The following is a 15,756-nucleotide window of genomic DNA, read 5'->3' as shown; positions in this document are numbered from 1 at the left end:
TCGAGAGTGAAGTATCAGGTACATTTGGTTTGGGGTAGTAACCGCCGTAACAAGCCAGCTACTCCCCGCTTTGTGAGTGCGATCCCTTTTTTCTTCTCCCCTGCCGTTTAAGCAGAGAGCTCTGCTGGATGTGTGAAGTAACAGTTTTTCTTTTCCCCTGCTGTTGAAGCAGAGAACTATGCTGGATATGCATTGAAAGTGAAGTATAAGAATGGAGTGATCAAGCTAGTTGAAAGGCATCAGGAATAGAGGAAGGTGGAGGTAGTAATTTGGATATTTGGTTTGGGGTAGTAACCGCCGTAACAAGCCAGCTACTCCCGTCTTTGTGAGTGCAAATCCTTTTTTCCACATTTCCTCTTGCTGTTGAAGCTTAGAGTGATGTTGGAGTCACAGTAACCATGTGTATGTTTATTGAATAAGAGAATATTGAATAATAGTGCCCACATGTACCACGACAGCCGGCTCCTCCCCAGCACTGTCTAAAATCCTATCTAGGTGACGCGTGAGGTCCGCCACCTTCGCACCAGGTAGGCATGATACCAGGCGATCCTCACGCCCACCCGCCACCCAGCTATCTACATTCCTAATAATCGAATCACCAACTATGACGGCCGACCTAACCCTTCCCTCCTGGGCAGTAGGCCTTGGGGAGATGTCCTTTCGCACTGAGGATAATGCATCACCTGGAGAGCAGGTCCTTGCTACAGGATCCTTTCCTGCTGCACCCAGTTGATGCTCTCCCATCATGAGACCTTCTTCCTCCAAGGCAGCACCAGGGCTGCCAGTCTGAAGTTGGGACTTGGCTACTATGTCCCTGAAGGTCTCATCTATATACCTCTCTGTCTGCCTCAGCTCCTCCAGGTCTGCCACTCTAGCCTCCAGAGATCGGACTCGTTCTCTGAAAGACAGGATCTCTTTGCATTGGATGCACATGTACAACTTCTCACCGGTGGGTAAAAAATCATACATGTGACACTCGATGCAAAAGACTTGGAAGCCCCCTTCTTGCTGCTGGACTGCTGCCTTCATCTTGTATTTATTCAGTTCCTAGTATTCAGTAAGGTCTTCACTTTACTTTGTTTAACCTTCAGCTCTGCATCATAAGAAATTATGGATTTCTGGGCATTCTTCTCTTTTTCCAGGCTCTTCTAAAAACCAAGAGTACCTCTTATGGTAAATATCTTTTTTTTCCCTTTGGTCTTTTGTTTTCACTGTCCACTTTCAGTGTTATCTGTCCCTATGTGTGTTACTTTCCTATTGAATAGCTTGCTAGTCTGGCCAGACCAAAGCTGTGATTTGCTTTTGTAGGTGTATGCACACACTTATCTGGGATCCAAGCTCAGTCCGTTGTGATGCAATCTCCGATGCGATGGTCTCTGGCCCGGCAACTGTCTCCTCCAGACGATGGGTCCTGAAGTCGCTGGCATCCGGTCCTCCATCTGTGTACCTACTACCTAACTGTACCAAATCAAAAACAAAGACAACCTCCCTGGTACTGAGTTATCTTCCGCAAGCTAAAAGTCTTTCTGCTGTAGGGGCAGCTTGGTGAAGCTGTTTTATTTAGCTAATCAAGAAGTCCCTGGCTTTAATTTCAGGAGAATAGCAGTTACTATACACAAAACAAAATCCCGCTCCCCTCTTATTAGAACAGGTGAAAAAACAATTACTGTGTTCCTGTTCAGTTGCTTCTACTATTAACTACTCTGTCCCTTCTATTTTTTACCTTCAGGGCACAGGATTCTCTCTGGGATCTGGAATCAAATCTTTTTCTTTCTTTCTTTCTTTTAAATCTCCCTGGGACACAGGAACTCGGTAACAGCAGGGTTACTGTTTTGTGGCTGTTCCCCTTAGGATGCAGGCTAGCTTCACCACAAATACTTTTTTGGGCTGGCAGAGCTGCCCACCAACAGTCCAGCCTTCTGCTTAATTCCCCACCTGGAAAATCTCTTTCTCTCAGAACAAATCCTTGTTCCACTGATGTCATTATAAAGTAGGACCACTTTAAAAAAATCTTTACTTTCCTTGGAACTGTCACTCTCAACGTTCCTGGTGACGGGGCAGAGGTGTCAGCCATGTCTATTTAATTTTCCTTATATTTAAAAAAATAGCTGCATCGTCCCAGAAGTGCGCTAGGCAAATTACTGACAAAAGCCAGGAAGCTAGCCCCCCCTGCTTTTGAGCTGTATAATACACATACAGAGAGCCTGCAGGAAAACCTGGACTGGATTTCTGCTTAGACTGGATTTGGATTTTCAGATGGCGTTTGACAAAGTCCCTCATGAGAGGCTTCTAAGAAAACTAAAAAGTCATGGGATAGGAGGCGATGTCCTTTCGTGGATTACAAACTGGTTAAAAGACAGGAAACAGAGAGTAGGATTAAATGGTCAATTTTCTCAGTGGAAAAGGGTAAACAGTGGAGTGCCTCGAGGATCTGTACTTGGACCGGTGCTTTTTAATATATATATATAAATGATCTGGAAAGGAATACGACGAGTGAGGTGATCAAATTTGCGGATGATACAAAATTATTCAGAGTAGTTAAATCACAAGCGGGTTGTGATACAATTCAGGAGGACCTTGCAAGACTGGAAGATTGGGCATCCAAATGGCAGATGAAATTTAATGTGGACAAGTGCAAGATGTTGCATATAGGGAAAAATAACCCTTGCTGTAGTTACACAATGTTAGGTTCCATATTAGGAGCTACCACCCAGGAAAAGATCTAGGCGTCATAGTGGATAATACTTTAAAATCGTTGGCTCAGTGTGCTGCAGCAGTCAAAAAAGCAAACAGAATGTTAGGAATTATTAGGAAGGGAATGGTTAATAAAACGGAAAATGTCATAATGCCTCTGTATCGCGAGACCGCACCTTGAATACTGTGTACAATTCTGTCGCCGCATCTCAAAAAAGATATAGTTGCGATGGAGAAAGTGCAGAGAAGGGCGACCAAAATGATAAAGGGGATGGAACAGCTTCCCTATGAGGAAAGGCTGAAGAGGTTAGGGCTGTTCAGCTTGGAGAAGAGATGGCTGAGTGGGGATATGATAGAGGTCTTTAAGATCATGAGAGGTCTTGAACGAGTAGATGTGAATCGGTTATTTACACTTTCGAATAATAGAAAGACTAGGGGGCACTCCATGAAGTTAGCATGTGGCACATTTAAGACTAATCAGAGAAAATTATTTTTCACTCAATGCACAATAAAGCTCTGGAATTTGTTGCCAGAGGATGTGGTTAGTGCAGTTAGTGTAGCTGGTTTCAAAAAAGGTTTGGATAGGTTCTTGGAGGAGAAGTCCATTAACGGCTATTAATCAAGTTTACTTAGGGAATAGCCACTGCTATTAATTGCATCAGTAGCATGGGATCTTCTTAGTGTTTGGGTACTTGCCAGGTTCTTATGGCCTGGATTGGCCTCTGTTGGAAACAGGATGCTGGGCTTGATGGACCCTTGGTCTGACCCAGCATGGCAATTTCTTATGTTCTTTGCATAGGGGCTTTCCCTGGCCACATAAATACACCTGTGGTAGCCCCCATAACTTGCACAAGTTATGGGTGCTAGCATTGGTCAACCCCAACACTCAATCTGGTTCAAACATTTCTTTTTAAACTATTTTTCCTGGGAGCTGCATGGACTTGCTTACCGGGATTCATCTTACTCTCCAGGACCCTTCCTCCCACAGCCAAACAGCAGAGGCTATCCCAGCATCCCTTGCTGCTGTCCCTGCTTTGTGCTCCTATCATTCGCAGGGGAAGGGGGCTGCAGTAGCTTGTCACTGCTGTAAGAGCTTGGTAAGTGCCCTCTGCTGCTTGCCTTTCCCCCCTGGCCTTTATTTTACTCTTAGTTTTGTTTTACTTTGATTTCTACTTTTATGCCTGCCCCAGCAGTACAGATATAACCTGGCTCCTTTAAGAGTCCAGGCTATGAAGTCATCCTTGCTGGGCAGCTAATGTGACACTAACCAGCAGCTCTGTTAGATCTCTCGCTGATTTGGGGGGGTAGAGACACTACCAAAACAAGAGCAGCAAGCTGTCTCTGCCAAGCCCTGCCCAGCACTGCTTTCCCAGCACAGACAGCTTTTACTTAATATTTCTTAACTTGTTCAGATTATAAACATCAATGTTTGGTATAACTTTTATTTAGGGGATGGCCTGTATTCTGAGGATGTCACTCAGTGGCTATCCTAGATCCATGCCTTGTTTTCCAGCTAGTCTGACCCCTCCCAAGTCTGACTCTACTTATCTCATAATCCTGTTATTGTTGTGTAATCCTTAGTCTCCAGTGTGTTGAGCTGTCAAGTTACTCACTTCCAGGAAGATGGTTTTTTTTTTGGCCAGTCCTGGTTTTAAACTTACATCCCAATGCATGGTGGGGTTTGTAGTCCCTGATTCTACCCACAGAACTCAGCACTCCAAGTAGCAGAATGCAAAAAGGTGGGAGGGGTTGAAAGAAATCCAGGACTGGCCTCAAATCACCCTCCTGGAACTGGATAACGTGGCAGCTCAACGCCTTCCCGACCTTGGAGCAGCAGAACTTCCTTCCCAGGGGAAGTGTGGTCTGCCAGGCACTTGGCCCCTGTGGGGAATTTGCAGACGGTGCCTTGCCAGAAGGTCCCACCTGTTCCTGCCATGAGCTTCCTTCGGAAGATCTTCCTGCAGCCTCTGGCATTGCCTGGTTTACTTTCAAAGGTCTACAGGCAAGCAGCAAACACCATGACTGCAGGTAAGGTGGCAGAGCGAGGAGACCTCAGCAATACCTGTCCAGGGGGGTGCAGGGGGACAAGTCAGGCGAGTCAACCTGTCTGCTTCTTACATGCACTGTTACAATCCAGCAGTCACTTCTGAAGTCTGTTATGCTATCTGAATCTTCTGTATATAATATGCTTGGGACTCGGTACTTGTCTGCTGGGGGCCAGGGACGCAAGCATAAGCACGTCAGGGACAGCTTTAGAGGATTTTTCTGCCGTTTGGTGCTTTCACACCCCCATCTCCTGTAAGGGGCTGTTACAGGGTAGCAGAGGGCTGTTCTTTGCTGAATGAGATTCGGCAGAGCTGGAAGGCAGCAAATCCTAGCCAGCCTGCTGCCTGTAAATGTTTACTGCCCAAGGCACAGGCATAATGGGTGCCTTTTGACAAAGACAGGGCTGATGCGTGTGTCCACAGGGCTCCAGTGGCCATGCCGGCTGGCCCAGCCAGCTCAGCAGATGATAACGAGGGCAGCGGGTGGGTCAAAGCCCCGGTGAAATGTCACCGGGTGACCGCTAGTTCCCAATCATCCTGGAAGCCACCTTCAGCATTACTTGGAAAGGGTGGGCTGGAAATCCCTATTAAGTTGTAGAAATTTATTTATTTATGAGTTTTTTTTATATACCGGCATTCGTAGGACACATCATGTCGGTTTACAAGTAACTTAGAAGAAGGAAATTACAATGAACGCGAATAGGGGACTGGCTATAAGAAGGGGGGCAACGGGCGAGTAACCAGACTAAGGGGGAAATCCAGGTCAACAAACATTCTGTAGATGAGATCTTTTTGTTTGACTAACTCAATACATCTGTGACCAGCACTGGAACATTCTCCTCCCTTCATCACGTCAGTGAGCTCATTTAGAAAAACAAATATGCATTTTAACAATGAGCGATGCCTACATTGTAATTTATTTTGCAAAATGTAATAAAATATAATTAAATATAAAAGGCCTCACCAATAATGTGTTTATTGATCCCTTCTACATAGTCAAGTGGCTTAACAAGGTAAACACCATCCATTGCTTTCTATAAGTTTGTAGAATAATTCCTTGACTGTCTCTTTTGAAATCTCTGATTTACACCTCTGTTCTCTGAGGCAGTAGCATCCATGTCCGATTGTGGCATGCCCCACTGAGGCTGGATCTGGCTGCGGCAGCGATGCGCTGTGTGGCGTCAGGCAGCGAGCGGCCAGTGGGGCCTGCCTGAGGGTGACGCCAAAGGCACCCTGCACGGAAGCTGGCTACTGGCTGGCATAACCGTGGCGAGGCGACTGGGGGAGAGCCACTTAGAACACGCTGGGTACCTCATGTCCGTGTGGGACTGGGTGCCAGTAGGTAATTTAAGAAAAACAAGAGAAACATAACCACAACTTTTAATTTGAAGAAATAGTCGTATTGATCTTGAGGTCAGTGGAGTAAACCTAGAAACTTTTTTTTTTAAAGCAAATATTACTTATGATGAACTGAAGAAACTGTCAGCCAGCGGGAATGCTCGCATATTTGATGTCCGAACCCCAGCGGAAGTGGCGCAAGGCAAAATACTAAATTCCATTAATATTCCAGGTAAAAAAAACTCTTTATATCCCTGTGGCCCCACTCTAATCCTCAGCTCTGCCACTCATTCTGTGGCCTTGAAATGAGTCACTTTCTCTCCCTGTGCCTCAGTTCTAATCCCAGCTCTGCCACGCACACTCTCTATGACCCTGGGGTGAGTCACTTTCTCTCCCTGTGCCTCAGTTCTAATCCCAGCTCTGCCACTCACTCTGTCTTTGACCCTGGGGTGAGTCACTTTCTCTCCCTGTGCCTCAGTTCTAATCCCAGCTCTGCCACTCACTCTCTCTTTGACCCTGAGGTGAGTCACTTTGTCTCCCTGTGCCTCAGTTTTAATCCCAGCTCTGCCACTCTCTGTGTGACCCTGGGGTGAGTCACTTTCTCTCCCTGTGCCTCAGTTCTAATCCCAGCTCTGCCACGTACACTCTCTATGACCCTGGGGTGAGTCACTTTCTCTCCCCTGTGCCTCAATTCTAATCCCAGCTCTGCCACTCACGCTATGACCCTGGGATGAGTCACTTTCTCTCCCTGTGCCTCAGTTCTAATCCCAGCTCTGCCACTCATTCTGTCTGTTGCCTTGAAATGAGTCGCTTTATCTCCCAGTGCCTCAGTTCTAATCCTTGTTCTGCCACTCACTCTCTCTGTGTCCCTGGGGTGAGTCACTTTCTCTCGCTATGCCTCAGTTCTAATCCCAGCTCTGCCACTCTCTGTGACGCTGGGGTGAGTCACTTTCTCTCGCTGTGCCTCAGTTCTAATCCCAGCTCTGCCATGCTGTGACACCCTGGGGTGAGTCACTTTCTCTCGCTATGTCTCAGTTCTAATCCCAGCTCTGCCACTCTCTGTGTGACCCTGGGGTGAGTCACTTTCTCTCCATGCCTCAGTTCTAATCCCAGCTCTGCCACTCTCTGTGTGACCCTGGGGTGAGTCACTTTATCTCTCTGTGCCTCAGTTCTAATCCCAGCTCTGCCACTCTCTGTGTGACCCTGGGGTGAGTCACTTTCTCTCCGTGCCTCAGTTCTAATCCCAGCTCTGCCATGCTGTGACACCCTGGGGTGAGTCACTTTATCTCTCTGTGCCTCAGTTCTAATCCCAGCTCTGCCACTCTCTGTGTGACCCTGGGGTGAGTCACTTTCTCTCCGTGCCTCAGTTCTAATCCCAGCTCTGCCACTCCCTGTGTGACCCTGGGGTGAGTCACTTTCTCTCCCTGTGCCTCAGTTCTAATCCCAGCTCTGCCACTCTCTGTGTGACCCTGGGGTGAGTCACTTTCTCTCCGTGCCTCAGTTCTAATCCCAGCTCTGCCACTCTGTGTGACCCTGGGGTGAGTCACTTTATCTCTCTGTGCCTCAGTTCTAATCCCAGCTCTGCCACTCTCTGTGTGACCCTGGGGTGAGTCGCTTTCTCTCCCTGTGCCTTAGGTCGAATTCTTACTCTCTGTGACCCTGGGTGAATCACTTTCTCACTGTGTGCCTCAGTTCTTCAATTAAATCCTCTGGCAAATACTTATGCAAATTTGTGAAATGTGCAAATTACAGAATGAAGCTTGTGCTTTCTACTGTGCTACACACCTTGTCTTCCCTTTTTGTATCATGTTTGATTGTTTCCTTGAGAGGGAAGCACTGACAGATGCTTTAACTGTTCAGTGCCGCTTGGCTGGGGGTATCACTTCTCTTCATGTACAATTCTTTTATATAATAACATAATAGATGATGGCATAAAAGGACCAATTGGCCTATTCTAGTCTGTCCAGTTGTCACTGCTGATAATATCTCCCACCCATTTTCTGTACAGACGTGACCACCTACAGGCCATCACTTCTTATCCCAAGTCTGTTCTGTTGCCTTCCCTCCTTGGTCCTTTGCTATTCTGGGTAGATGGTTCCACATACGCCAACAGCCAGCCCTATCTCCTCACCCTCCAACATATCTTTTCCCCAGCTTCTCAATCTTTTCTTACCATTGTCCTCTACATCTATCCTAAGCGTGCTTGAATTCCTCCGCTGGTGGGCCATTCCAGGCATCCTCTGGCCTCCCTCCACATCATGAGCCCTTGACTTTCCGTTTCCTTTTCTTTGGAAATGTTCACCTTCCCGTACTTTATTGAAGCTTGTCAAATATTGGAATGTTTCGGGCATATTCCCCCTTCCCCTTCTTTCCTCCAGCATCTCCTCTTTAAAGAATTTGTATTGCAGGTCCCGTTATTATTGCTGGAGCCCTTTTTTCAGTTCCTTCAGGTCTCCTTCCATTTTTTTTTTTCACCCTTTTCCGGTGCGTCTACCGTTACAAATACTTTTCCCCTCACAGCCCTGCGTAACGTCACTAGTATCAGGGATTGAAAAGAAGCTGTACCCAGTCCTGAGCGGCTCTCCAGGTCCTGTTGGCTTCTAACTTTAAACTTTGCTGCTGCGCAGAATCCAGGTGCATCCTGGTTGCGCAGGGCCAGGTTTAAGGATGGAGCAAATATTAGGGTGGGAAAAAAAAAAGTTTGAAGCTGCCACGTCAGTTGGCTTGGCTCAATTTTTATTTATTTTATACTTTTATATACCACCTTCCTTGAAACAAGAACACCCCCAATGTGGTTTACATCAAGCAGATAAAACAATGAAAATATACAGTACATCCTACAAATAATACAGCAATAAAATATGATACATAAGAATCTAGAGCTGGGACTCAAAAACCCCATCTTACTCTCGCTAAGGTTGGGTGCTTGAGGCCAAACAGTTCAATGGTAGTTTCATCAGTCCAAAACACTTTGTTTCAAAAGGATTCTGGCTAATCAAGGTTTTCTTTTGCATGCTTCAGATGATGACGTTTGGGATGGGGTCATAGAAAAGGTTTCCCTCTGACAACTCTGCCCCAGAGAACGTTGCTATGTTACCAGTGCTGTACAGTAGCAAGAGCTGCATCTTTTGCCGCAGGGGGTTATATTCCCATCAGCATTTGGAACGGCCTGACTCCCCAGAAAAGGCCAGGAGCAGAAAGCACTGGTAGGGGCTTTTGCCCTGAAAGGGCTGAATTTAAAGATTAGGCCTGCACGGTAAATTCCGCCCTGGATATATGGCTTTGGACACAATGGCTGGGCTGGATTTAAGGTAAACCTGGCTGCTACGGTGACCGCAGCCTCCATGGGAGTTAGGCAGTTGGCGGTGCGTGCCAAGGCCACCTGCTCCTCCTTCCTCGAGCTGTCTCTCTCTGGGTTTGTATTCTGTAATTTCCTCTCTTAATCCATAGCAACACAACACCTAGGCAACCACGCAAGCAGAATCTCTAGTCTTGCATCACCATTCTCCCAGGTAGGGTCATAAACTCTGGAATTCATTGCCAGAGGCTGTGGTTTCAGCAGTTATTGTTACTGGGTTTAAAAAAGGTTTGGATAAGTTCCTGGAGGTTAAATCCATAAACTGCTATTATGGTAATTAAGCAATAGTAGTTTGAGATTTATTTAATGTTTGGGTACTTGTGACTTGGATTGGCCACTGTTGGAAACAGGATGCTGGGCTTGATGGACCCTTGGTCTGACCCAGCATGGCAATTTCTTATGTTCTTATGTTTATGAGGAAGCTCAGCTGGGCAACATTGCAGGCCATGGGGTAGATGGGCTGGTACCAGCAGGTTACAACTCTCCAAGAACAACAACTGGCTTGATGGGGGCCAGGTACCATTCAGCAAGGCCATGAGAACACAGATGGCCGGGTGTTTGGGTAACAGCCTGACTCGTTTGTGGCTGTTTAGACTATTACAAAGCTTGGTGGTAGCACATGGGGCAGAGGGACTAAGTGTGGCAACTTGTTGCTCATTTAGCCAGGATGTCAGAGAACCAGTGAGTAAAACAAAAACTGACCTGAATAAGGAGTGTTAGCCTATACTTGGTCAAGCTTCTAGGGCTGGCAGCTATCCTAAGCGGCGTGAAATGGAATAACTAAGCAGACTGGAAAGGCCAGCTTGGTCTTTAGCTGCCGTCATCTACTGTGTGTTATCGTGTAATGACATTTTGAACTCGTCCTGGCTAGTTTTCAGGCCATGTAGAGATAGTCCAGTTTACAGCTGGCCACAGCTTTCTGGGCGCACAGGGTGGAAAGAGAAAGGTGACGCACATGCTCTCTGCATTACCCGAATCTGTCCCCCCCCCCTTACTTCCATGTCAGGTTTGTCCTGTGGTCCGCTTGTACTTTTGGCCAAGATACTGCAGGGCCAACCCAGCTGTGGGAAGCGGGGAGCTGTATTTTTCAGCCACACGCGGTCATCACAAGCAGCAAAAAAGTTCCACCGTAAGAGTCTCACCTCTCTGCGTCTCTTGGTAAACAAAGGCTGTCTCTTCTTTCTCTCCTTCCTTCTCTCCCTCTGATCTGCCTCACAGGCTGTAAATGAACTGCATTTTCCAAACGGGACAGGCTGGATGGGTCACTTGGGTCGTTATCAGCCATCACTGACCATGTTATGTAGGCATCGTCTTACGCAAATCACTTCCTACGGCGCGGTATTTCTCAGCCCTTCAGTGTGAGCTTTTCCTTGTCCCTTCTTCCACTCTGCTCCACCTTGCCTCACCCTATCCTTCTCTCTTGCACAGTGGATGACATAGAATCCGCTCTGAAAATGGACCCGGAAACCTTTCAGAAGAAATACCTGGTGAAGAAGCCAAAGCCCGAAGACGCATTCGTCATCGTTCACTGCCAAATGGGGAAGAGAGGAGCTCAGGCGGCAGAGACTGCGGTGGCGATGGGATACACCAAGTATGTCTGCATGCAATACTAGGGGGACGGGGGGGGGGGGGGGGTGGTGGTGAATTTACATAGTCTGATCACTAAACTCGTGGCGATAGATGTTGTGTGCAGTGCTGCTGAGCACTAATCTGTGGTAAGACACCCACGCCACCTACAGTCAGGGCCTGGCACGGGACCAGGCGGGTTGCCTAGGATGGCTTCAGTGGGCAGGGGCTGCCACCAGGGTAGGCGCAGGGCGCCATTTTCAAAAAGGGGCGACAGCACTCGCCGAAAGAGAGTGACCATAACTCTATGTATCTACCGCCGTCAGAGGGCACATTCAACTCAGGGTGGGTGGGGGGGGGGTGTCGGTGTTACATTGGTCTGCCCAGGGTGCTACAGACCCTGGCCCTGCCCACAGTGCTGTCATCACTCAACTGCGCTGATGCACGCAGATCAGGTACAGTACCGGTGATCACTAATCCATCATAATTCGTACACCATCTACAGTGCTGTGATCACTAATCTGTGAGAATGACCTTACACCAAACAGTACAGTGAGCACTGATCTCTGACGGTGCACTCGGACGACATCACACACAGTGCTGTGATCACGCTCACACACCACACTTAGTTCTGGGGGTTAACTTAACCCGGGCTGGTGCTGTCATATGGAATGTACGGTGCTGTGATCACAACTTGTAATCTATTATTGATCACTCCATCTTGTAATCTGCACTATCCAAACGACAGTGTTCGGTACGGGTTTACAATGCACATTCACAATACATCTGCCGTACATGTAAAATCAAGCCGAAAAAATAAAAGCAGAACCCTCTTTAACGGAATCAAACGAGTGGCTCATCGGGCCAAACCATACCTATAACAATTCACAGTACATGTAACATACAAATAAAATCATTGCAGAATACGAAAAAAAAAAATAAAAACAGAACCATTTCAGCAGCCTTGCATGGGGAATAGATGTCATTTATTTATTTAAGAGATATTTGTCCACAGTGCAATCTAACATTCCGAACAGTTTACAATAAAATATCCATAATATAAAGCGGGCACACAAGGCCACCACACCTTCACAGCCATCCCAATGGGGCCCTACAAATGGTTCGTTGTTTGTTTGATTGATTTTGGCCTAATGGGGTTCTTTTGTAAGGCTGAGGGACTTTCTTTTTGAACCAGTGGAAGAATTCTCCAGTGCCATCGATTTGCATGTTCTGGAGGCCACGCCAGTCCCTTCAGACAGGTCCCACCAGAGGCAGGCACCTGGAGGTCTTGAAATCTCCGTATTATAGGTCATCAACCTTGTGATGCCACACATGCAGGCGATGGGAGGGATTGCGTTGAGTAGGCTGAAGGGTGCGTTTGGTTTCTTGGGGTGGGGGGAGGTTTTAGGATTCTGTAATTATTCCTATTATGTTATTTTGACACTTTGGCCTTAGCTGACTGCCCTCGATGAGAGCAGGGGTGCGAGTTAGTTGGGTGCTAGGGATTTTTATTTATTTATTTATTTATTCTGCTTATGAATTTTGTAATGATTTTTGACCTGCATCGGTATCTTTGAATTGTATTTATCTAAGTTGTGTTTATGAAACAGTGTTTTCATACTCTGGGTGGTCCTTTGGTACTAGGGGGGGGGGCCATATAAATCAAGATTAGATTAAGTAATTTCTGTGGTGGGCCCAGTAAAAGCTATCATAGCCTACAGGGGCTCCAGTTTTGTTTTCCCAGGGCCAATCTAACGCCAAGAACCTTACGTCACGGCTAGGATGGCTCTTCTACAACACTGTGAGCACCTTTCTGTCCCAAAGAGAAGAAGGGCAGGGCTGGTTTCATCCTTCTGATCGTCTGTAACCTTGCTTTTATCTGTCACTCTCCCTCAGGGTTCGGAACTATGCCGGAGGCTACAAGGAATGGTCAGAGAAGGAAAAAAAGTGAACCGGGCTCAGGCCAGGGGATGCCACACCTCGGTGGCACGAAATCTGCAAGATGAAATCCTTTTTAGCTCCCTAGCTCAGTTATCCTCTTAATCGCAGGGGAAGAATGGGGGGGGGGGGGGGGGGGGTGTTCATCCCATCACTGGTTCCACCTCAGCTGTACAAGTCAATAAACTCAGGATCTGCTGCTTGTTATTTTTGGTTCTTTCATTGATTTTTTACAGAAAAATCCCCCCCTCCAAAAAAAATTAAATAATTAAAGACAGGATCATAATAGGGTGGGGGCTGGATAAGGTCAATAGTCTCTGTAACCTGCATATTGATGTCATTAGGTATGGCTCATGTCAATTTTCTTGTTACCTTTTTTCCTTTAATATCCATCCCTCTGTGGTTATTTGTTCTTGAAGCTTCCCAAAGTTGTGGACTGTAGCAGAATGCCGAGTGGATTTTTGTTTCTTTGGTTTATGTAATTTTCTGTCTCAGGTTCTCTTTTTTTCCTTTTGAAATTGTCTCTTGCTAGATGTATTTTGAAAAGTGATAAAAAAAACCAAACCAAAACCACAGGACAATTAATCTACTTCTAAATTCCTATCAAAAATACATTTAAAAGAATCCTTGGTTTTCTTCCATTCCAGGCGCTTTTTACATCATCAGAAATACCCATGCCGGATCAGACTAAAGGGTCCAGAGAGCACATCTAGTCTCCGACCGGGGCCAGCCCCAAAAAGCAGATCCAGTTTCTTGGCTGCTCACTCCTAGGGAGAAGTGGTGGAGTTACCGCTAGGAGAACTTGTCCAGATCTCTTCTATGTTCAAATCTTCTTTACTGATATTTTTCCGAGCAGAATATACAACAGGATGTCGGATCACTGCTGGGTTCTGTTCAATGCCCAGCTCTATACAGAAATGAAAAAAAAACAAAAAACCCCAATAGCTCACCCAACAGGACAACCCCCTTCCATCCACTTTCCCACTCCTTCGATGGTCCCTGTGTAGAAGACCCTGCTAAACATAAAAATCACTGGGCCGGATTTTAAAAGGGTTACGCGCATAACCCTTTTAAAAAACCCCTGCGCGCGCCAAGCCCCGGGACGCGCGTAAGTCCTGGGGCTTCGCAAGGGGGGTGTATCGGGGGCGTGTCGGGTGGGCGGCGTGAATTTCGGGGCGTGGCGTGGTCGAGGCCTCCGGACCAGCCCCCGGGTCGGGTGATGGCATGCCAGCAGCCCTCTGGCAGGCGTAACTTTAACAATAAAGGTAGGGGGAAGGTTTAGATGGGGGAAGGGAGGGGAAGGTGCGGGGGGGGGGGGGTAGAAGGAAAGTTCCCTCCGAGGCCGCTCCGATTTTGGAGCGGCCTCGGAGGGAACGGGCAGCGGGCGCAAGTTGCACAAATGTGCACCCCCTTGCGCGCGCCGACCCCGGATTTTATAAGGTACGCGCGTAGCCGGCGTACTTTTGTTCGCGCCTGGTGCGCAAACAAAAGTACGCGCGCGCGTAGATTTATAAAATCTACCCCACCGTTTGTTCCTCACGGACGGAGATGGTTAAAAATCACTCCAAAGTCAGCTCCTTGCTCGATGTGGCAGGGGCTGCAAGTCCTGCTTTATTTTGTCTTCTTGAAAACCATTTTTGCCTCATATTTTCCAGATATTCACATCGGATGGAGTTGCTTTCTCCATTGCGTTATCGTTGGAGGATCTTCAGCAAGGCAACATTGTAAGATACATTTCTTAGCCAACGAAAGGGCTAGGCGTACCCACCCTTTAGTAAGTTACCCCTCGAATGCAGTACCCTGAAGAGTATCAAAAAGAATTACCTTGGCATTGGAAGGCAACAGTTCTCCAATTTAATACATGTAATGTGCTATTTTCCACCAAACAATCCCAGACCCGATGACCTAGGGTCCCTCGATCAGAGCAGCCTTTATGGGTAGTAGACATTTTTCTAACAAATGCTAGATGTTCACAGACACGACAAAGCATTAGAAATTTGTACTGGCGCTTTGCAGAGGGCCACGCCGCATGCGATAGATCGGATCGTTCTAAAAATCTGGGTGTATTCAGCTTCTGTAACTGGCATGCCTCACTCTCGCTCCCAAGAGGTCAGTAGCCAGGCGTAATCACAGGGTTTTAACTTCCCTGTCAAGAGTAGGACATAGGGAAGAGATAAGTGTGTCAAGCGGGATCAGAAAAATCAAACACGGCTGACAAGAAAGCTGCCACTCATCAGTCGCTAATGACTGTACATAATGCCTGGTCTGCAGGTATGCACAGAAATGTTTATGGTCCAAATTAGATTTGGTCTTTCAATTGCTCTCTCTCATCAAAAACCTGTGAAATACATTTTATCGTTTAGATACCCATAGCGAAAAATGTTGTGACCGCATTCCCAGCAAGAAAGTCTGAGTCCCTTTGAGAGGCATAAATTGTGAACTCGAATTTAAGAGCAAAGCTTTTAAGACAGGAAGGTTACATAGAAGGTGGCACATGAAGTTCACTTGGGACTCAGTGGGAAAAGGAGGGCTTGCTTCAAGGATAAAGGTGTATAGTATGTAGCATCCAATATCCAAATCTCCTGTATGCTGAAGAGTGCAGGCTGTACCGTACAGTTTCAAATTAGCCAAGCCAACACCTCCTCTCTCTCATTGTTCTCACAACTTAGCCCAAACAATTCTGGGTTTAGCAGCCTTCCATCGATATCACCTAATAAGGCTTTCCAACCTGCCCAAGTCTTTTTTTTTCCCTATAGAGCCATTTTGGTAAAATGGTGGTTTAAAACAAACCTACTCTTCCCGCTAGGGATCCACATC

The 15,756-nt window shown here is 46.9% G+C and overlaps 1 protein-coding gene across 1 annotated transcript; it reads left to right on the top strand.

Annotated features, from left to right (window-relative positions):
- Positions 1–4,313: 4,313 nt before the first annotated feature.
- On the top strand, positions 4,314–13,543 carry TSTD1 (thiosulfate sulfurtransferase like domain containing 1). The gene is made up of 4 exons (XM_029581569.1): positions 4,314–4,722; positions 6,190–6,309; positions 10,864–11,026; positions 12,898–13,543. The coding sequence occupies exons 1-4, from the start codon at positions 4,629–4,631 to the stop codon at positions 12,950–12,952; spliced, it is 432 nt and encodes a 143-aa protein (XP_029437429.1). The 5' UTR covers positions 4,314–4,628; the 3' UTR covers positions 12,953–13,543.
- The last annotated feature ends 2,213 nt before the right edge of the window (positions 13,544–15,756 follow it).

This window comes from Rhinatrema bivittatum, chromosome 16 (genome assembly GCF_901001135.1).
Source record: "Rhinatrema bivittatum chromosome 16, aRhiBiv1.1, whole genome shotgun sequence".
In the NCBI taxonomy this organism is placed as follows: Eukaryota; Metazoa; Chordata; class Amphibia; order Gymnophiona; family Rhinatrematidae; genus Rhinatrema; species Rhinatrema bivittatum.
This window is presented reverse-complemented; position numbering and strand designations above follow the sequence as displayed.

Coding starts and splice junctions, on each gene's coding strand:
- TSTD1 (XM_029581569.1), top strand. CDS start 4,629: ATGAGCTTCCTTCGGAAGATCTTCCTGCAGCCTCTGGCATTGCCTGGT. Junction 4,723..6,189: donor AGCAAACACCATGACTGCAG/GTAAGGTGGCAG, acceptor TTTTTTTTAAAG/CAAATATTACTTATGATGAA. Junction 11,027..12,897: donor GTGGCGATGGGATACACCAA/GTATGTCTGCAT, acceptor ACTCTCCCTCAG/GGTTCGGAACTATGCCGGAG.